Raw genomic sequence first — 24,023 nt, 5'->3', positions numbered from 1 at the left:
AAAACACATTGCCCAACTTCTCCTGAGTACGGGGATACCAGATGTGTGACACTTTTTTGCAGCCTAGGTGGGCAAAGGTGCCCACATTCCAAAGAGCACCTTTCGGATTTCACAGGTCATTTACCTACTTACCACTCAATAGGGCCCCTAGAATGCCAGGGCAGTATAACTACCCCACAAGTGACCCCATTTTGAAAAGAAGACACCCCAAGGTATTCCGTGAGGGGCATGGCGAGTTCCTAGAATTTTTTATTTTTTGTCACAAGTTAGCGGAAAATGATGATTTATTTTTTTTCTTACAAAGTCTCATATTCCACTAACTTGTGACAAAAAATAAAAACTTCCATGAACTCACTATGCCCATCACGAAATACCTTGGGGTGTCTTCTTTCCAAAATGGGGTCACTTGTGGGGTAGTTATACTGCCCTGGCATTTTAGGGGCCGAATGCGTGAGAAGTGGTTTGAAATCAAAATCTGTAAAAAATGGCCGGTGAAATCCGAAAGGTGCTCTTTGGAATGTGGGCCCCTTTGCCCACCTAGGCTGCAAAGAAGTGTCACACATCTGGTATCGCCGTACTCAGGAGAAGTTGGGCAATGTGTTTTGGGGTGTCTTTTTACATATACCCATGCTGGGTGAGAGAAATATCTTGGCAAAACACAACTTTTCCAATTTTTTTATACAAAGTTGGCATTTGACCAAGATATTTATCTCACCCAGCATGGGTATATGTAAAATGACACCCCAAAACACATTGCCCAACTTCTCCTGAGTACGGCGATACCAGATATGTGACAGTTTTTTGCAGCCTAGGTGGGCAAAGGGGCCCACATTCCAAAGAGCACCTTTCGGATTTCACCGGTCATTTTTTACAGATTTTGATTGCAAACTACTTCTCACGCATTTGGGCCCCTAAAATTCCAGGGCAGTATAACTACCCCACAAGTGACCCCATTTTGGAAAGAAGACACCCCAAGGTATTCGCTGATGCGCATAGTGAGTTCATAGAAGTTTTTATTTTTTGTCACAAGTTAGTGGAATATGAGACTTTGTAAGAAAAAAATTAAATAAAATCATCATTTTCCGCTAACTTGTGACAAAAAATAAAAAGTTCTATGAACTCACTATGCCCATCAGCGAATACCTTAGGGTGTCTACTTTCCGAAATGGGGTCATTTGTGGGGTTTTTATACTGTCTGGCCATTGTAGAACCTCAGAAAACATGACAGGTCCTCAGAAAGTCAGAGCTGCTTCAAAAAGCGGAAATTCACATTTTTGTACCATAGTTTGTAAACACTATAACTTTTACCCAAACCATTTTTTTTTACCCAAACATTTTTTTTATCAAAGACATGTAGAACAATAAATTTAGAGAAAAATTTATATATGGATGTCGTTTTTTTTGCAAAATTTTACAACTGAAAGTGAAAAATGTCATTTGTTTGCAAAAAAATCGTTAAATTTCGATTAATAACAAAAAAGTAAAAATGTCAGCAGCAATGAAATACCACCAAATGAAAGCTCTATTAGTGAGATGAAAAGGAGGTAAAATTCATTTGGGTGGTAAGTTGCATGACCGAGCAATAAACGGTTAAAGTAGTGTAGGTCAGAAGTGTAAAAAGTGGCCTGGTCATTAAGGGTGTTTAAGCTAGGGGGGCTGAGGTGGTTAATATAGCGCTGAGTAGCGAGTTAGATCAAAGCATAGCATTGTGGATGTGCGATCCAGTTCTGTTCTTTACCCCCAGACAATTATGTGAATCTTTCTTCTTTATTACTGGTATCAGCACTCCTCCCATTCGGCACAGGTGATTTTAATCACATTGGTCTGCATATAGTGGTCATTGACCTGGAGCTTCTGATAGCAATCGACATGTTGTGTTAGACAACTGTTCACATGGTGCAGTACTGCGTGGTGGCCTTTGTTTTTGTGGCGCTGAGCTGGTGGGTTGGTGGGACCCAGTGCCATGGGTGGCATAATCAGGTGCTGTTTGACCCCTGGGTCCTGCCACCTACTAGGGCAGCGCCGCCTCGTCACCGCATGGTCGCTGCGCCTTTTTCAGAATAGGTCCCACTCAAAGAGGCGACCTTGGCGTGGTGAGTGGGCTTAAGCCTTTTGATCAAAATGTACACTAATGCCTCTTGTATAGCATGCAGTATGGGGGTCTGTACACTTTAATATAGCGCTGAGTAGCGAGTTAGATCAAAGCATAGCATTGTGGATGTGCGATCCAGTTCTGTTCTTTACCCCCAGACAATAGAAAGAATTGTCGATTTGTGAAGATTTCACCCCATGGTGTGCTTTCTTTGAATACCGCCCCATATCAGGTTGACTGTTAGCAGGGGACATGTATACACCCCATAGCTAACTTTTCACTACAGCTATTCAGTTTAATACAAGTGTATCACTCACCTTTTCCATCCTAAACGTAATGGTTTATTTGTACATAATCAACAGTCTGGCTCCTTTTCCCTAGTTTCATTGCTTGGTTGCAATGTTTAACTACCATACTGAGTTTTCTGATGTGATTTGGGAATTTGGGAAAGCAGAGTATATTTACAGAACCCCAGTCCAATCCTGTCTATGTATGATGAAAAAAAGGAAGTTTTACCAGTCTTGCCTGTCGTTCCCTCCATCTCATCCCAACCATTGCTCATAATTATTACGTAGTGGCAGAAATAGAGGGCTGCTGCCAAAGTAATGCTGAATAAATAATTAACAAAGGGAATTTTTCAATTATTTGTTTAGATTATTTTATTTTATTTTATTTTATTGGATTATTTAAATCTCAGCATCCATTCAAATTTGTTTTAGTTTGCAGCACTATTATCTGTTTAGTTTGATCACCTTTAGGGAATATAGAGTACATAGATAGATAGATAGATAGATAGATAGATAGATAGATAGATAGATAGATAGATAGATAGATAGATAGATAGATTCACACACAATTGAAACAAAATATCTAGAAACATCTCAATTTATTCAGTATCCCGTATGAGAGCCACTCATAGAAATACACGCACTTACACACCTGGCATGCTATCAATGACATTATCAATGATTGTTAGAGGAACGTTCTGCCATGCTGAATGCATTTGGGCATGCAAATTATTAAGATCCGCTGCTGGAAGCTCCCTTTGCCATTGCTGACCAATGACTCTTCAGGCCATGGTAGCACATTTAGGCCACGCAGGCTGCTCAGAGAAGAACAAGCTTCTTCATAATGTTGCCCACATAGTCTCCAGACCAATCTTCATCAATAATTACGAGACAAAGTTGAGGCTTCAATTACAGCCTCCATTCACGTCTTGCTGATAGCCTTTAAAGGAGTTGTCCATGTTCAGAGATGAACCCGGACATAACCCCTTCTTCACCCAAACAGCCCCTCTAAGTGGATCATCAGAGAATTTCAAGACTTTTTCAGCAGATCCGGTGATGTACCAGGTCTCACCATGGGACTGTTAGGCAGAGGCTTCCACCTAGCAGTGAGCCCGGTGACGTCACCGGCACTAGAAGGCATGCTTTAGCGCTGCCCTAGCTGATAAAACAGGCAAGGGCAGCGCTAAAGCCCACCCATTAGTGCTTGACATCACCGGGAACACTGCTAGGCAGAAGCCTCCGCCTAGCAGTATAAAAATGTAAACAAAGCCCTTGTCCTAAGCATTGCAACGAGGGCAAGGGAGAGCATTGGAAATGTTTGCGGGGAAAACAAGGTTTCTTAGTTCAAGGTTTCTTCTGTCGCTCTCAAATAACTGGCCCATCAATAGTCAGGAGACCGCACAATCATCCCATCTGACTTTTGAGTTTTCTTTTTTATAAATAATTTTTATTGATACATTTTAAAAATAATACAGCATATCCAACTTTGGTTTGATACAGCATCCAAAAGAAAGTTCTTATACATTGGTACATTAGAAAGAAGGATATGCAGTGAAAATTGGGTGAAAGCACACGGCCGTGCTGTTTTTTGCGGTCCCGAAAAACGGTCGTGTGCATGAGGTCCAAAAGGAAGGGAAAAGAAGGGAAGGGTCAGAACTCTTGCTAAGGGTCCATTCACACGTCCATGTGTGTTTTGCGGATCCACGATCTGCGTTCTGCATTTTGAGGACCGCACATCGCCGGCACTTAATAGAAAATGCCTATTCTTGTCCGCAATTGCGGACAAGAATAGGACATGTTCTATTTTTTTCGGGAACAGGATTGCGGACTCGGAAGTGCGGATCCGGAAATGAATGGGTCCACAATTCCGTTCCGCAAAATACGGAATGAAATTGCGGACGTGTGAATGGACCCTAAGACTAGTAAATGTCATTTTGAAAAACAAAAATAGGATCTTGTCTGAGGTTTGCCATTTGTATGAGATATGCCATTTGTCCCACACTTTTAGATATCTTACTTATTTCCTTGCTCTACACCATCTACATTTTTAGAAGCTGTAGTCTGAGAATAATTAATTTGGCCACATTAAGCAAATGAGAAATTTTGATGTCAAAAAGATTAAGCAGAATTAATGTGGGTGAGAGTTGTATTTGTGTGGTAAAAATATGGTTAAAGGAGTATTCCCATCTTGGACATTGGGGGTATATCGCTAGGATATGCCCCCAATTTTTGATAGGTGCAGGTGGTAGAAGTCTACTTAGAATTGAGCCCAGAAAGTGCCAGAGGGTGCACTGTGCATGCGCGCCCATTGTCCATTCATTCCTATGTGTAACACCCCCAGAGTGGTGTTACCACTTCTTCACCTTGCTACTGTCTTTATTGGTCTAACCTCATGTAATCTTATGCATTTGTGCCAGGTCCTCCACACTGTGCATTTCTAATATTATGTAACTGTTCGTGTAATGTGCCTGGTTCACCAGCAGGTGGCAGAGCTATAGTTAGAGAGAGTGGAACTTACCATTCCATTCTAACCCCCCTCTGTAGGGGAGTGGGCCAGTCCTACTTCCTGCAAGAAGGGATAGGAACAGTTAGAGTCAGTCTAGTTCACCCCCTGCTAGGGGAAAGATGTGCAGGGGCACGTCTCTGCTGGATGTGCCCACGCTAGCCAGAGCACCTTAAGCTGTGATTGTCATGGAGGCCAAAGCTTGAAGAATCAGGAGCCAGGAGGAAAGTTCCCTGGCATTACCTAGAGTAAGACTACAAAGTGAAGTGCAGCATACAGATGAAGCTGAGTTATACAGCCAGCCTGTCAGTACAGCAGATTCAGAGAGAAACAGATATAGCAGAGTGGAGTTTGCATGCCAGTTCCGTGCTAAAGCCTGCTGGAACCAAGGCAAAGCCTGTAAACCATTTTGGAAAACGTTTCTGCAAAGCAATGCTGCCATTGAACTTCATCTCAAGGTCTGGACTCAAGTTATTCTTTTATCCCTCAATTATTCCCCCTATTTATTGCTTCGGAGCCAAAGCCTGGGGTGCAGTGGTATCCAGGTAGGAGCATTGTGACACCCATAAAGAGACATTTTAGGCCGCAACATACCACTCGGCATTTCCTACATCTATATAGAGGGCCCTAGGTGGAGGCGCCCGTTCCATATGGGAGCGTTGAAAATAATGCTGACCTGGCTATTTCCGTCAGTCCCATAGTAGTGAATGGAGCGGTGGTCGTGTTTGCACCACTTGGGTTTTTTTGGCGCTCCCATATAAATGAATGAAGCGTGGCCACGCATGGGTGGTGCACCCTCCAGCATTTTACAGGCTCAGTTCTAAGTAGAGGTGCGGGTCCCAGATATGCCGCTAATGTCCGAGATGGGAATACCCTTCTAAGGCTCCATTCACACATCTGCAATTTTGTTCCGCAATTTGCGGACCCACTCATTTCGATGTGCGGCCCGGCTCCGGAAATGCGCATTTCCGTTCCTGAAAAAAATAGAACATGTCCTATTCTTGTCCGCAATTGCGGACAAGAATAGGCATATTCTATTAGTGTTGGCGATGTGCGATCCGCACATCGCCGATGTCCGTGTTTTGAGGATCCGTGGATCTGCAAAACACACACGGACGTGTGAATGGAGCCTAAGGGTCTCGCTTATTTGGTCCCACAAATGTCTTATTCATTCACAATGGACCCATATGTTACTGTACAGTATATGGAGCCTCTTTCCTTTTCACCTCTCAAGCACAGAGGAGAGAGAGTCAGATTTATCCTATGTAAAAGTTCAGGGGTTCTATACCATCTTGTTACAATTTTATAGATGACTTCCTGTGTAGTAGTAGATATTGTATCTAAATGCGTTTTGATTAAAATATTATGCGTTTGGTTTGTGTTGAAAGCGGTTTTAAGTTCCTTGGGACACATGCATTTGTAAGATGTTTATATGGTGTAGAAACAGCGTTAGCCAAGGGCTGTTTTTTTCTGATATGTTAATATATTAGGAGTCAATGTATGTAGGGAGAGGAAGATATTGTTTCCTATTATAAAATGAACAGTAATGGTAAAGGCAGCTCTCACCTCTTCCTCTGCTAGACGAGCAAGGATGCCGCACCTGGTTGCAGTTGAACAAATATTGGAAGAGAAAACATCCAGCTCCATGTCTAAGCAGGAAACACTTTTTTATTGATGCAGTTAAAAAATCTTCATACAGGATAGTTTTGTCAACGCGTTTCAGACCATATGACAATTTTGGTCCTTCCTCATGACTAGAGTTGAGCGAGCCCGAACTGTAAAGTTCGGGTTCGTACCGATCTTTAGATTTTTCGGCACCCGAACCTGAACATTTACGTAAAAGTTCGGGTTCGGTGTTCGGCGCTTTCTTGGCGCTTTTTGAAAGGCTGCACAGCAGCCAATCAACAAGCGTCATACTGCTTGCCCCAAAAGGCCATCACAGCCATGCCTACTATTGGCATGGCTGTGATTGGCCAACTGCAGCATGTGACCCAGCCTCTATTTAACCGCCTCCGGACCGCCTAACGCAGGATCGCTGCAGGCAGAGTCACGCATATATGCGTCATCTCGCGAGACGCGAGATTTCCTGTGAACGCACGTTCACAGGATCGGAAGGTAAGCGAGTGGATCTCCAGCCTGCCAGCAGCGATCGTTCGCTGGCAGGCTGTAGATGCGATTTTTTAAACCCCTAACAGGTATATTAGACGCTGTTTTGATAACAGCGTCTAATATACCTGCTACCTGGTCCTCTGGTGGTCCCTTTTGCTTGGATCGACCACCAGAGGACACAGGCAGCTCAGTAATAAGTAGCACCAAACACCACTACACTACACCCCCCGCTGTCACTTATTAACCACTTATTAACCCCTGATCACCCCATATAGACTCCCTGATCACCCCCTTGTCATTGATTACCCCCCTGTCATTGATCACCCCCTTGTAACGCTCCATTCAGACGTCCGTATATTTTTTACGGATCCACGGATACATGGATCAAATCCGCAAAACACATACAGACGTCTGAATAGAGCCTTACAGGGGGGTGATCAATGACAGGGGGTTGATCACCCCATATAGACTCCCTGATCACCCCCCTGTCATTGATCACCTCCCTGTCATTGATCACCCCCCTGTAAGGCTCCATTCAGACGTCTGTATGTTTTTTACGGATCCACGGATACATGGATCGGATCCGCAAAACACATACAGACGTCTGAATGGAGCCTTACAGGGGGGTGATCACCCCATATAGACTCCCTGATCACCCCCCTGTCATTGATCACCCCCCTGTAAGGCTCCATTCAGACGCCCGTATGTTTTTTACAGATCCATGGATACATGGATCGGATCCGCAAAACACATACGGACATCTGAATGGAGCCTTACAGGGGGGTGATCAATGACAGGGGGGTGATCACCCCATATAGACTCCCTGATCACCCCCTTGTCATTGATCACCCCCCTGTCATTGATCACCCCCCTTTAAGGCTCCATTCAGACGTCCATATGTTTTTTACGGATTTACGGATACATGGATCAAATCCGCAAAACACATACGGACATCTGAGTGGAGCCTTACAGGGGGGTGATCAATGACAGGGGGATGATCACCTCATATAGACTCCCTGATCACCCCCCTGTCATTGATCACCCCCCTGTAAGGCTCCATTCAGACGTCCGTATGTTTTTTACAGATCCATGGATACATGGATCGGATCCGCAAAACACATACGGACATCTGAATGGAGCCTTACAGGGGGGTGATCAATGACAGGGGGGTGATCACCCCATATAGACTCCCTGATCACCCCCTTGTCATTGATCACCCCCCTGTCATTGATCACCCCCCTTTAAGGCTCCATTCAGACGTCCATATGTTTTTTACGGATTTACGGATACATGGATCAAATCCGCAAAACACATACGGACATCTGAATGGAGCCTTACAGGGGGGTGATCAATGACAGGGGGATGATCACCTCATATAGACTCCCTGATCACCCCCCTGTCATTGATCACCCCCCTGTAAGGCTCCATTCAGACGTCCGTATGTTTTTTACAGATCCACGGATACATGGATCGGATCCGCAAAACACATACGGACGTCTGAATGGAGCCTTACAGGGGAATGATCAATGACAGGGGGGTGATCACCCCATATAGACTCCCTGATCACCCCTCTGTCATTGATCACCCCCCTGTCATTGATCACCCCCCTGTAAGGCTCCATTCAGACATCCGTATGTGTTTTGCGGATCCGTGGATCCGTAAAACACGGACACCGCGGATCCGCAAAACACATACGGACGTCTGAATGGAGCCTTACAGGTGGGTGATCAATGACAGGGGGGTGATAACCCCATATACACTCCCTGATCACCCCCCTGTCATTGATCACCACCCTGTAAGGCTCCATTCAGACATTTTTTTGGCCCAAGTTAGCGGAAATTTTTTATTTTTATTTTTTTCTTACAAAGTCTCATATTCCACTAACTTGTGACAAAAAATAAAATCTCACATGAACTCACCATATCCCTCACGGAATCCAAATGGGTAAAAATTTTTAGACATTTATATTCCAGACTTCTTCTCATGCTTTAGGGCCGCTAAAATGCCAGGGCAGTATAAATACCCCACATGTGACCCCATTTCGGAAAGAAGACACCCCAAGGTATTCCGTGAGGGGCATATTGAGTCCATGAAAGATTGAAATTTTTGTCCCAAGTTAGCGGAAAGGGAGACTTTGTGAAAAAATACAAAAAAAAAAATCAATTTCCGCTAACTTGTGCCAAAAAAAATAAAATTCTATGAACTCGCCATGCCCCTCATTGAATACCTTGGGGTGTCTTCTTTCCAAAATGGGGTCACATGTGGGGTATTTATACTGCCCTGGCATTTTAGGGGCCCTAAAGCGTGAGAAGAAGTCTGGGATCCAAATGTCTAAAAATGCCCTCATAAAAGGAATGTGGGCCCCTTTGCGTATCTAGGCTGCAAAAAAGTGTCACACATCTGGTATCTCCGTACTCAGGAGAAGTTGGGCAATGTGTTTTGGGGTGTCATTTTACATATACCCATGCTGGGTGAGATAAATATCTTGGTCAAATGCCAACTTTGTATAAAAAAAATGGGAAAAGTTGCCTTTTGCCGAGATATTTCTTTCACCCAGCATGGGTATATGTAAAAAGACACCCCAAAACACATTGCCCTACTTCTTCTGAGTACGGCGATACCAGATGTGTGACAGTTTTTTGCAGCCTTGGTGGGCAACGGGGCCCACATTCCAAAGAGCACCTTTTGGATTTCACAGGGCATTTTTTACAGATTTTGATTTCAAACTACTTCTCACGCATTAGGGCCCCTAAAATGGCAGGGCAGTATAACTACCCCACAAGTGACCCCATTTTGGAAAGAAGACACCCCAAGGTATTTCGTGATGGGCATAGTGAGTTCATGGATGTTTTTATTTTTTGTCACAAGTTAGTGGAATATGAGACTTTGTAAGAAAAAAAATAAAAATAAAAAATCATCATTTTCCGCTAACTTGTCACAAAAAATAAAAAGTTCTATGAACTCACTATGCCCATCAGGGAATACCTTAGGGTGTCTACTTTCCGAAATGGGGTCATTTGTGGGGTGTTTGTACTGTCTGGCTATTGTAGAACCTCAGGAAACATGACAGGTGCTCAGAAAGTCAGAGCTGCTTCAAAAAGAGGAAATTCACATTTTTGTACTATAGTTTGTAAACGCTATAACTTTTACCCAAACCATTTTTTTTTTTACCCAAACATTTTTTTTTTATCAAAGACATGTAGAACAATAAATTTAGAGAAAAATGTATATATGGATGTCGTTTTTAAAAAAAATAATTTACAACTGAAAGTGAAAAATGTCATTTTTTTTGCAAAAATTTCGTTAAATTTCAATTAATAACAAAAAAAGTAAAAATGTCAGCAGCAATGAAATACCACCAAATGAAAGCTCTATTAGTGAGAAGAAAAGAAGGTAAAATTCATTTGGGTGGTAAGTTGCATGACCGAGCAATAAACGGTGAAAGTAGTGTAGTGCAGAAGTGTAAAAAGTGGCCTGGTCATTAAGGGTGTTTAAGCTAGGGGGGCTGAGGTGGTTAAGCTGGAGTCACGTAGCGCCGCCCGTCACTCTGCTCGGATTAGTGTAGGGAGAGGCTGCAGTTGCTGTGAGGGAGAGATCAGGGAGAAATCTTATCAAGAACTGTTTTTTGTACTCAGCGATCTACAGCAAATGTGTTTTGTGGGTGCAGTGCACAATTTTTTTAAGCCTGCCCTGAGCCAACTACTGCTGAAAACGAACTTTTTTTTTCTTCAGTTAGTCAATATCAATACATAATCGGCAGCCATTTAATGCAACAATAGTGCACCAGCACAGGCTATCTACATGTCTGCAAGTCCAGAAATACAGCTTTTTGCTTACTGGGGTTAAAAAAATACATCTGTTAAATATAGTGCACATCTGGGATTACACCTGCATAAGTGATTGTCACATTTAGGACAGAAATACAGCTTTTTGGTTACTGGGGTGAAAAAAGCCTCTAATATACTGCAGATCTGGGATTACACGTTCATAAGTGACTGTCACATTTAGGCCATAAATACGGCTTTGGCATACTGGGGTGAAAAAAGGCTCAGATACACTGCACATCTGGGATTACACGTGCATAAGTAACTGTCATATTTAGGCCATAAATACGGCTTTTTGGTTACTGGGGTGAAAAAAGCCTCTAATATATTGCACATCTGGGATTACATGTGCATAAGTGACTGTCACATTTAGGCCATAAATACGGCTTTGGCATACTGGGGTGAAAAAAGCCTCTAATATACTGCACATCTGGGATTAGACAAGCATAAGTGACTGTCACATTTAGGCCATAAATACGGCTTTGGCATACTGGGGTGAAAAAAGCCTCTAATATACTGCACATCTGGGATTAGACAAGCATAAGTGACTGTCACATTTAGGCCAGAAATACGGCTTTTTGGTTACTGGGGTGAAAAAAGCCTCTAATATGTTACACATCTGGGATTACACGTGCATAAGTGACTGTCACATTTGGGCCATAAATACGGCTTTGGCATACTGGGGTGAAAAAAGCCTCTGATATACTGCACATCTGGGATTACACGTGCATAAGTGACTGTCACATTTAGGCCAGAAATACGCCTTTTTGGTTACTGGGGTGAAAAAACCCTCTGATATACTGCACATCTGGGATAAGACGTGCAGAAATGAGTGTCACATTTAGGCCACAAATGTGATATAGAGTTAAAAAAAAATTTTTTGTGCAATACCCTACATCAGGGTTTTTATTGGCGGTTAATTATTTTTATCAGACTTAACCACTTTTTACTTTGCTTTGTAAACGCTAACTATGAGGCAAACATCTAATAAGGGACGCGGTCATGGTCGTGGTGGTGGTGTTCGTGGAGCCTCTGGTGCAGGGAGAGGACGTGGCCGTTCTGCCACAGCTACATGTCCTACTGAACCTACTACCTCAGGTCCCAGTAGCCGCCAGAATCTACAGCGATATTTGGTCGGGCCTAATGCCCTTCTAAGGATGTTAAGGCCTGAGCAAGTACAGGCGCTAGTCAATTGGGTGGCCGACAGTGGATCTAGCACGTTCACATTATCTCCCACCCAGTCTTCTGCAGAAAGCGCACAGGTGGCGCCTGAAACCCATGCCCATCAGTCTGTCACATCACCCCCGTGCATATCGGGGAACCTGTCTGAGCCTCAAGTCATGCAGTAGTCTCTTATGCTGTTTGAAGACTCTGCTGGCAGGGTTTCCCAAGGGCATCCACCTAGCCCTTCCCCAGGGGTGAAAGACATAGAATGCACTGACGCACAACCACTTATGTTTCTTGATGAGGACATGGGAATACCACATCAGCACGTCTCTGATGATGACGAAACACAGGTGCCAACTGCTGCGTCTTTCTGCAGTGTGCAGACCAAAAAGGAGGTCAGGGAGGAAGACTGGGTGGAAGACGATGCAGGGGACGATGAGGTCCTAGACCCCACATGGAATGAAGGGCGTGCCACTGACTTTCAGAGTTCGGAGGAAGAGGCAGTGGTGAGACCGAGCCAACAGCGTAGCAAAAGCTGGAGCAGGGTGCAAAAGCAGAGCAGCCGTCGCCAAAAGAGTTCGCCTGCTACTGGCCACCGTCGCCAGGGACCGAGCACACCAAAGGCAGCTTCAAGGAGTTCCCTGGCATGGCACTTCTTCACACAATGTGCTGACGACAAGACCCGAGTGGTTTGCACGCTGTGCCATCAGAGCCTGAAGCGAGGCATTAACGTTCTGAACCTTAGCACAACCTGCATGACCAGACATCTACTTGCGAGACACGGGCTGCAGTGGAGTAAGCACCTTCAAAACCAAGAAAGGGCTCAGGCCCCTCCTGCTCCCTCTTCTGCTGCTGCCTCGGCATCTTCCTCCGCCTCTGGAGGAACGTTGGCACCTGCCGCCCAGCAAACAGAGGATGTGCCACCAACAACACCACCTCCGTCACCAAGCATCTCCACCATGTCACACGGAAGCGTTCAGCTCTCATAAACCTTTGAGAGAAAGAGTAAATTCCCACCTAGCCACCCTCGATCCCTGGCCCTGAATGCCAGCATTTCTAAACTGCTGGCCTTTAAAATGCTGTTATTCAGGCTGGTGGAGACAGACAGCTTCAAACAGCTCATGTCGCTTGCTGTTCCATAGTACGTCGTTCCCAGCCGCCACTACTTCTCCAGGAGAGCCGTGCCCTCCCTGCACAACCAAGTATCAGATAAAATCAAGTGTGCACTGCACAACGCCATTTGTGGCAAGGTCCACCTAACCACAGATACGTGGACCAGTAAGCACGACCAGGGACGCTATATCTCCCTAACTGCACACTGGGTAAATGTAGTGGCGGCTGGGCCCCAGGCGGAGAGCTGTTTTTGGCGCACGTCCTTCCGCCGCCAAGGATCGCAGGGCATCATTCTTTGCCTCCTGTTGCCTCCTCTTCCTATTCGGCTTCCTCCTCCTCTTCTACCACCTCCTTATCCGGTCAGCGACAGACCTTCACCACCAACTTCAGCACTGCCAGGGGTAAACGTCAGCAGGCCGTTCTGAAACTGATGTGTTTGGGGGGCAGGCCCCACACCGCGCAGGAGTTGTGGTGGGGTATAGAACAACAGACCGACGAGTGGTTGCTGCCAGTGGGCCTCAAGCCCGGCCTGGTGGTGTGCGATAATGGGCGAAATCTCGTTGCAGCTCTGGGACTAGCCGGTTTGACGCACATCCCTTGCCTGGCGCATGTGCTGAATTTGGTAGTGCAGACATTCATTCACAACTACCCCGACATGTAAGAGCTGCTGCATAAAGTGAGGGCCGTCTCCGGCTTTCTCATCCTGCCGCCGCTCGGCTGTCTGCTCTACAGCGTAACTTCGACCCTCCCGCTCACCGCCTCATATGCGACGTGTCCACCAGGTGGAACTCCACCTTGCACATGCTGGAGAGACTGTGCGAGCAGCAGCAGGCCATAGTGGAGTTTCAGCTGCAGCACGCACGGGTGAGTCACACACTTCGGAACAGCACCACTTCACCACCAATGACTTGGCCTCCATGCGAGACCTGTGTGCCCTGTTGCGCTGTTTCGAGTACTCCACCAACATGGCCAGTGGCGATGACTCCATTATCAGCGTTACAATACCACTTCTATGTCTCCTTGAGAAAACACTTAGGGCGATGATGGAAGAGGATGTGGCCCAGGACGAGGAGGAGGAAGAGGGGTCATATCTAACACTTTCAGGCCAGTCTTTTAGAAGTGGCTCAGAAAGAGGATTTTTGCAACAGCAGAGGCCAGGTACAAATTTGGCCAGCCAGGGCCCACTACTGGAGGACAAGGAGGAGGAGGAGGAGGATGGCGATGAAGCATGTTCACAGTGGGGTGGTATCCAACGCAGCTCGGGCCAATCACTGGTGCGTGGCTGGGGGGATACGGAGGACGCAGACGATACACCTCCCACAGAGTACAGCTTGTCCTTACCTCTGGACAGCCTGGCACACATGAGCGACTACATGCTGCAGTGCCTGCGCAACGACTGCAGAGTTGCCCACATTTTAACATGTGCTGACTACTGGGTGGACACCCTGCTGGATCCCCGTTACAAAGACAATGTGCCGTCCTTAATTCCCTCACTGGAGTGTGATCGGAAGATGCGTGACTACAGGCTCACGCTGGTAGATGCTCTCCTGAGAGCATTCCCGACTGACGCCGGGGGACAAGTGTAAGCACAAGGCGAAGGCAGGGGAGGAGGAAGAGGTCGCCAACGCAGCTGTGTAAGCGCCAGCACCTCAGAAGGCAGGGTTAGCATGGCCGACATGTGGAAAAGCTTTGTCACCTCGCCGCAACAACCGGCCCCAACTGCTGATATGGAGCGTGTTAGCAGAAAGCAGCATTTGAACAGCATGGTGGAACAGTACCTGTGCACACGACTACACATACTGACTGATGGTTCTGCCCCATTCAACTTCTGGGTCTCCAAATTGTCCACATGGCCAGAGCTTGCCCTGTATGCCTTGGAGGTGCTGGCCTGCCCTGCAGCCAGTGTACTCTCTGAACGTGTATTTAGCACGACAGGAGGCGTCATTACAGACAGACGCAGCCGCCTGTCCACAGCCAACGTGGACAAGCTCACGTTCATTAAAATGAACCAGGCTTGGATCCCACAAGACTTGTCTGTACCTTGTGCAGAATAGACATTTATACCACTATCAAACGTACATTCTTGTACTCAAGTCAAGTGCAATGAGTCTTTGTTTTCTTTTTTTTTTATTTGTCCCAATATTTTGGGGGCTACCTACCCCAATAAAAAAAAAAAAAACATTGTTGGCTACCTCCTCCTCCTCCATTGCTGCCTCCACCTACAACACCACATTCACCGCCTCCTCAACCTCCGACTCCATATCCACCTCCTTCTCTGAGTTGCAGGTTAATAATTTGCAATTATTATTTTTTTTATTTCATTTTAAGTTATTTCCCTATCCACATTTGTTTGCAGAGCAGTTGCCATGCTCTTAAGCACATTTTACTGCTTTTTACATCCCTCTAGCCTTTTCAAGGACTATTTTAGAGTCATTTTAATTTAAAAAAGTGCCAATTTTAGTGCCCTAAATTGAAAAAATTCTTATTTTCAATTGTCGGGTGACATTTTTGGCATATACAAACCCCTGCTGTGCCTGGGTGACAGGGGCCTAAATCTCTCAAAATCCTCTGTTCTAATGCCGTGAATGAACCCCTGCTGTGCCTGGGTGACAGGGGCCTAAGTCTCTCAAAATCCTCTGTTCTATTGCTGAGTGATATGAACCACCTTTTGCCATGAATGAACCCCTGCTGTGCCTGGGTGACAGGGGCCTAAATTTCTCAAAATCCTCTGTTCTAATGCCGTGAATGAACCCCTGCTGTGCCTGGGTGACAGGGGCCTAAATCTCTCAAAATCCTCTGTTCTATTGCTGGGTGACAAGAACTACCTTTTGCCGTGAATGAACCCCTGCTGTGCCTGGGTTAAGGACTCGGGAACCATGCCGTACCGATACGTCATGGGTCCCTAAGGGGTTAAAATACATATTTTATTGTGGAAATTTTTGCCAGTGATCCCCCTCTGGCATGTTGTGGGACTATTTGTGCACTTCTAGTAAGTATTTGGTGGCTGCGAATATGACCCGAAGGTTTTTCAGGTTCGCCTGCCATTAAAATCAATGCGGTCCGCAGTGAACGCTTGATTGCGAACACGCGTTCGTGAACCGTCCCGGCCGATGTTCATTCATCACTACTCATGAATCCATGCTGATATGGTGTTATTCGCTTATTTTCATTGAGATATTATAGAATAGCATCTCTTAGACAACCCTCAAACAGTTTACCCACGACAGATGTTACCAGCTTATAGTTTCCGGACTCTGTTTTTGACCCCTTTTTGAATATTGGCACCATATTTATAAAACGGCAAGTACCAATCCTGTGGAAGACTCCTTGTTAATATAGTCTTTAAATAACAGAAATAAAGATCTGTCTACTTAATTCTCTTAGGATTTTCTTAATAAGGCTAAATGCACACGACCGTATGTGTTTTGCGGTCCGCAAATTGCAGACCTTCAAAAAAAAAAAAAAACGGATGACATCAATGGGTCCGCATCCTATCCACAAAAAAAAACCGGAACGGACATGTAAACAAACAACGTTCGTGTGCATGTAGCCTAAGTGTGTTGTTTTTTAATCTGTGATGACCCGACTTCCATGTAAATATAGACAATAATTATTATTTTTTTCGTTTTTTTGAAAAATTATAATGGAATCTCATTGTTTGCAGAAAATAAAGAATTTTCCAGAGGATATTTATTTTAATGATGTTTATTCTGCCAAACCATGATAGCTGGATATTCTCCTTGTTTTTTAGATCATTTTTGACTTTTTACAGTAAGAGGACAAAATTAAGAGAATGCAAATCTTTATGTTGTACACAAACAATAAAGGGCATCTGTCAGCAGATTTGTACCTATGAGATTGGCTGATCTGTTGCACATGCGCTTGGCAGGTGAAGGAATCTGTGTTAATCCCATGTTTATATGTGCCCATGTTGCTGAGAAAAATAATGCGCCAGAATCTGCACCAGAAATAAGCCTAATTTAGGAAGATTTCTGTTTAATAAATCACCCCCATATTATTTATTCACATCAAGGGAGTAGCTATAAATGGTCACTAGGACATGTGCCACAGCTGGGTGCCAGAGGGGGTCACTTACCAGCCATTTTACTTTGGCTATTAATGATATTTATACACAGATCTAGGGCATCAAACTAAATCTTTGTCTTGTTAAAAAAAAAGCCTAGCTACAGTTTTTAAGAGATAATGCTACACTTTCACATATTTCTGTATATGTTCCACTTTCTGACACTATATACACTGAACAAAAATATAAACGCAACACTTTCGGTTTTGCTCCCATTTTGCATGAGCTGAACTCAAAGATCTGAAACATTTTCTACATACACAAAAGACCCATTACTCTAAAATATTGTTCACAAATCTGTCTAAATCTGTGTTAATGAGCACTTCTCCTTTGCCGAGATAATCCATCCCACCTCACAGGTGTGGCATATCAAGGTGCTGATTAGACAGCATGAATAGTGCACAGGTGTGCCTTAGACTGCCCACAATAAAAGACCACTCTGAAATGTGCAGTTTGATCACACAGCACAATGCCACAGATGTCGCAGCATTTGAGGGAGCGTGCAATTGGCATGCTGACTGCAGGAATGTCTACCAGAGCTGTTGCCCGTACAATGAATGTTCATTTCTCTACCATAAGCCGTCTCTAAAGGCGTTTCAGAGAATTTGAAAATCACTGCAGAAAATGCACCAAAATGATATGCAACTGACAATACTAGCTAATTCCTCAAGCTGTGAGTTGGTTTCTAGCACTGTTCAGATCCTGTTCACACACCACGGGCAGTTGAGTGGTAGGACCCCATGCTTGCTGAGACATCGTGACATGGTGCATGAGGGGCTCTGATTTGTTCCTGACTGGAAGATATTGGCAAAGTTCTCAGCTTTTAACATCGGCCTGAGGAATTAGCTAGTATTGTCAGTTGTGTATCATTTTGGTGCATTTTCTGCAGTGATTTTTGCATTTATATATTTTTTCATCTGCACAATGTATCATTTTGTGTAAGATGTCCTTGTGGTGCATGTGGTCCGCCCCGGCATCCTCCATTGTAGGCATTTTTGGCTGGGGATTGCTGTTATCTGCGCACCGCATGCGGAGGAATTGCTCCCCCAGTTATAGACACACTACAGTGTTTGGGTTTGGAGCATTTCCACCCGTTTAGGCCACTATTTTCAGTGAGAATTCTGTTTCAGAGAATTTGGCAGTACATCCAATCGGCCTCACAACTGCAGGCCACGTGTAACCACACCAGCCCAGGACCTCCACATCCAGCATGTTCACCTCCATAATCATCTGAGACCAGCCACCCGGACAGCAGCAACAATCGGTTTGCATAATTAAAGAATTTCAGCACAAACTGTCAGAAACCATCTCAGGGAAGCTCATGTGCATGCTCGTCGTCCTCATCGGGGTCTGGACCTGACTGCAGCTCATCGTCGTAACTAAATTCAGTGGGCAAATGCTCACATTCTATGGCGTCTGGCACATTGGAGAGGTGTTCTGTTCACGGATGAGTCCCGGTTTTCACTGTTCAGGGCAGATGGCAGACAGCGTGTCTGGCGTTGTGTGGGTGAGGCAAAACTATGCACATTTCTGAGTGGACTTTTATTGTGGGCAGTCTAAGGCACACCTGTGCAATATTCATGCTCTCTAATCAGCACCTTGATATGCCACACCTGTGAGGTGGGATGGATTATCTCGGCAAACTGAGAAGTGCTTCCTAACACAGATTTGTGAACAATATTTGAGAGTATGTAGAAAATGTTTCAGATCTTTGAGTTCAGCTAATGCAAAATGGTAGCAAAACCAAAAGTGTTGCGTTTATATTTTTGTTCAGCGTATATCACTGGAATAGTAATAGGAATGTACAAGAGTGATTGTTGCTTTAAATTATATGTATAGCAAATCTGTGGCAAATATTTCTTTTGCTTGAGTAATGAAGGCCTTCTCTCCAGGGTCAGGAAGGATGATAGAAGCAGCAAGGCTCCCAGATTAGATGTGTCATAAAAATGAGCTAAAGATTTTTTATTTTACTCTGTAATAAACAAGGATTGCTGACAGTATCTATTCTGGGACTATATGAAAACCAGGGCACAATCATTTGTCTCTATAACAGCTACGTACACTGTATAATTAGACCAACACGCTAGTTTGCCAGTTCCAAGGAACAGGACATTTTCTGGGTGTCCATTCATCATAACAATAAAGATATCCATTTCTTACTTACTCAAACTGTGCACAAGGCAAATAAAATAGAAATCTTCTGTTGAAAAGTTCTAAATCTGCTGTCCAAAAATTCAAAACCTCTGCACAATATTATGTTAAAAGGGGTTTTCCAGGACTAGAATATTGATAGGTCCAGGATAGATCCTGCCTCTGCAGTACCACCCCCCCCCCACCCCCCAACACACACACACCTTCAGGAGGTATCTGCAAATAGGTTTGTTCTTAAGTTATGTAATGTATTATTTTACCATGTTGTATATTGCACCCAGTATAGTGTGTATGAATGACAAACTCAGGGTTAACAAACCCTGGCTCAGCACTCATAGCAGATTACATGAGGAGAGTAGAGTAGAATGTGTGATTCCGGAAGAAGCAAGTCCATGTACTCCTTCTCCTTAGGCCTCAGGATCCAAAGACTAACCGATCTCTGGGAAACTGTTTCTACTACAGCAAGAAAGAATCTGCATGGCCAAACATAGGAGTCAGCAAAGTATCCCGTGACTACAGCCATTCAGACCTTACTGCAGTGGAGGGACACTGTTAAGACACCCTTAACACTTAGACATGTCCTGGCCAGACATGCCATCAAAACCCTGTATCTTGCAGTGGACACTACTGCCAGAATACTATTGTCTGCCATACATTCTATTGATAGAGACTTTATCAAGCTAGATAGGAAAGAGGGCCATAACTTCCATCTTTTCCGAAATCCATACACTTGTATCTGGGAGAAAATTGCACTGTACTCAATTGAAACTGTATTCTGGCTATAGCTTAATGTACCACTGCTGCTTTTTTGAACTGCAGTAAAGAGAGACTTTTATTCTTCTTACTCTGGCCTGGTTTTCTGACTCCTACACCAAACGCTTGCCATTGGTACTGCAGGCCAGGCCCATTCACTTGAATGAGATTGAAGTGCACCTAGCCCATGTGACCAATAAATGTGACATCACTGGCTTAGGAAGAGGGCTGCAGTACTCAACGGAGTTGTGCAGCTTCTTCAAACAGCTGATTATGATGGGGGTTGTAATTTGACTTTTGTAAGGAATTAAATAGTGTTTTACAGGAATGTACAGTCATAGTAGCTGCTACAGGGCCCAGAGCCTGAGAAGGCTGCATCGGGTGCAGAAACAGTGCCCCTTGGGAAAAGCAGCCACACAGTTCTCGAGTTAAAGGTGTACTCCAAACTAGCAAAAGCACATATAGATTCAAATCTGCATCTCCTGGCTGTTTTTCTCTTCCTAATTTGTATCACCGCTGCTCAAAACCTCTTTCACTATTTGCTTGACAGAAAAGGCGGTCCAGCACAACAGACTAAGTGACCACCTGTGTCCCAACACAAAACTACTGTATATTTCCCAGTCAACCCGAAGAGCTAAAGATACAGGACAGCCAGGTACTTGCGAACTTCACATTACCCTGTGCAATGAGAACATCAAGACAGTACATGTGCCATCTCAATGTCCAGAGAGAATGTAGTACCCCAGACCTGAGGGTACTACAAATTGTTTATTGTATTATGTTATGTACTTTACTGTTTGTTCCTGGCCATTAATACCAGCAAGGAAAGGTTGGCAGGAACAGGGTTAAACACCCTGTTTTTCCCCTCTTGCTAGGAGTGGGCTGTTCCTGCTTCCTGCTAAGAGATGGAGTTCCTGAGAAGCCTCAGAGAGGAGAGGAAGCAAGTAGCTGCGCTCCTGCTCCTGTTACAGACTCCACATAGAGGAAAACTTCATTTTATCCTCAAATGAAGCCTTGAGAGTCTAGACAGCAGAGTGACCTGCTACTTCTGCATCTACAGACACTGCTGTTAGGCGAGGGAATACAACCAAGCCACCCATCACCAAACAACCAATAGGCCAGTATCAACTAAGTACTAAATTGCCACCAACCATCCTGCCTCCACATCCTTTCTGGTGCCAGAAAATATTTGCACTTAAAGCCTACTGCTACTATATGTATTTGAAGTTGTATGTTGCTCTTAATATAAAGGACTGTTAGGTTTAACTCTTGCCTCATTCTTCAGTACTATAATTTGATTGCACCGATCCCCAGGAAGCAACGGCCTGAGGGAGTTCACCATGACACACTTCATTAGGGAAGGCCACTACCACTCTTATCCTCTACACTGGCTCTTCAGGGGGTCGCTGCAAGAGGAAGAGAGATGGTATGCCATACAACAGTGAAAAGAATGACTTAGGGACAACAAAGAAGAAACAAACCAAGACAGTGGTCTACCTTTAGGGGTAAGATCTTTTGGCACATGCATTTTTAAAACTGCAAATATTAATGAATTTTGGAAATAAGGAAAATGATGCATAAGTGTAATAACCCTTTAAGTGATACAAGTATTTTGTCCTGCAGCTGACACAACAGGGAGCTCAATGCATACTGATTTATAGAGCTAGTATTGCGTTTAATAGGAGCTGTATTAGTATAAATTGACTGAGCTCCCTCTAGTGGTTGCTGCAGACAGCCAAAATATATTTTAAAGAGACATTACCATCTCAGGTATTTATAGCATATCCATTTGACATATCACAAATGCCAGATACAGGTACAGGTTTCCCCCCATTCACCCATAAGCACTATAGAGCTTATACCCTTTTTCTTCCTTAGCTAATTGGAAACAACAATTGTATGAGCTTAAGAGAAAAGAAGAAGAGAATGACCAGCAAAAACATAATCACGTCGTTGACACGGTTTACTTACTATTGTAAGGCAGGTTTTATGTTCTCGAATCAAAGAACAGCAGCCAAGAAAACCAGTGATCATGACCACACCTCCAGCAAATAGCAGAATGTATGCTGACACCGATAGAGTACTGTATGCTAGGAAAGCAATGTAACCGCTTTTCTCCATTAAGGTCCATAAACCTATTGCAATGACTGCAGCCCCACCAATCTGTTAAAAAAACAACACAAAACTTTACTATAAAAATGTATTTTAAAGCAATGTACTGATTAATAATAAGTATTAAATGCAGCACCCAATATTTTAAATAAATAGTAAACCAGTTCTGGCCTGGGTGTATAATCAAAGAAATCACCCTAGAGAGCCTTGTAGTCAGAATCCTTGAAAGAAGCTTAACATCAGTATTCAGTAAGGATATAGGTCTATATGACCCCAAATCCACAAGGGGTCCTTACCTTTTTTCAATATTAATATTATTACCGCTTTTGTCATTGACTCTGGTAGGGTCCCCTCCTCCAAAGAGTGAGTGAACATCCTCAATAAATTAGGGAGCATAACCTCCCTATATTTACAATAAAATTCATATGGAAAACCATCTGACCCTGGGAAAGAGTTACCAGAATATGCCTTAATTGCAGCCTCTACTTCTTGTCAGAAAAATTTTGCCTCAAGCTATTCCCTCTGACTATCTGTAAGAACTGGGAAATAAATGATATCTAAATAGGAGTCCATCATTTCATCAGTGATATTACTGATATTATCTGCTTTATATAGGTCTGAGAAATATTTCAGAAAAGTCCCCTTTATACAGTCTTGATCCGCAACAACTCTACCATCTATCAGACGAATATTACATATCAGTTTTTTTTAACCTTGATTGGAAATCACCCTCGAGAGGAGTTTTCCCGAACGACCTGATTCAGTGAAGTATTTCTGACCCTTAAAAAATAACCTCTGCTGGGCCTTGTCAAGCATAAAATCAGCATATTGACTTGCGTTCTGCATGGCTTTTCTATTTTCTTCTATAGAAAAGTCATTCATAGCTGATATTGATGCTTCTTTTAAAACCTTCTCCTTAATACTATACCTTCTCCTTAAAGGAGTTCTGAAGTTTTTTTAAACTGATGATCTATTCTCTGTATAGATAATCAGCATCTGATCGGCGGGGGTCCAACACCCGGGACCCCTGCCGATCAGCTGTTTGAGAAGGCAGCGGCGGTGGCAGTAGTGCTGCGGCCTTCTCGCTGTTTACCGCAGGCCCAGTGACGTCACGACTAGTATTAATGGCCTGGGCTGGGCGAAGTTCCATTCAAGTGAACAGAGATCAGCCCGCCCAGGCCATTGATACTAGTCGTGATGTCACTGGGCCTGCAATAAACAGCGAGAAGGCCGCGACGCTACTGCTAGCGCTGCTGCCTTCTGAAACAGCTGTTCGGCAGGGGTCCCGGGTGTCGGAGATGTTACTAATAAAAATCCTCCTCATATAGGCCTTAAATGCATCCCATACTACTTGGGTCTTCACTTCATTTATAATTAACCTCCCAAAATCACCCAATTTCCTGTTGTATTAACTCATGATTATCCATTACCGACAACCAATAGGGATTAAATCTAAATTGGGGTCTTACCATACCTTGACAGTAAGCCATGCAGGGCTCAAGGGAGAGAGGTACATGGTCCGAGAGAGATCTGGCCTAATATTTCATCGATTTTACATAATTCATATTTTTAATTAATTAAGGTCATATCTATCCTAAACATAGATTTCCCAGAGTTGCTTACGCACAAATAAACTCTTTCCCCTTGCCCTAAGCATCTTTAGACGTCCCCAAAGCCGGATTCCTGACAAAACCAGGCCAAAGGTGAACCCTTGGCAAAGGCATGGCAGTCCCCCCTCCCCCATAGAAATCCTATCTATGGTTAGGATCAATAACACAAAATCCCCAATAACTAAGGAAGGACATTTCAGGCCATTGCTTCATAAAGG

General features: G+C 44.2%; 1 protein-coding gene across 1 annotated transcript in view; it reads right to left on the bottom strand.

Moving 5' to 3' along the window:
* The window catches only part of LOC121003698 (tetraspanin-11-like), a 130,337-nt gene extending 106,626 nt beyond the window's left edge, over nucleotides 1–23,711 (bottom strand). Inside the window, 3 exon segments of the mRNA XM_040435599.1 lie at nucleotides 22,055–22,268; nucleotides 22,330–22,416; nucleotides 23,665–23,711. Coding sequence (XP_040291533.1) covers nucleotides 22,055–22,268; nucleotides 22,330–22,416; nucleotides 23,665–23,711 — 348 coding nt within the window.
* Nucleotides 23,712–24,023: the final 312 nt, after the last annotated feature.

Source organism: Bufo bufo, chromosome 1, assembly GCF_905171765.1.
Source record: "Bufo bufo chromosome 1, aBufBuf1.1, whole genome shotgun sequence".
In the NCBI taxonomy this organism is placed as follows: Eukaryota; Metazoa; Chordata; class Amphibia; order Anura; family Bufonidae; genus Bufo; species Bufo bufo.
The sequence above is the reverse complement of the archived record's forward strand: the minus strand, read 5'-3'. Positions and strand labels throughout refer to the sequence as shown.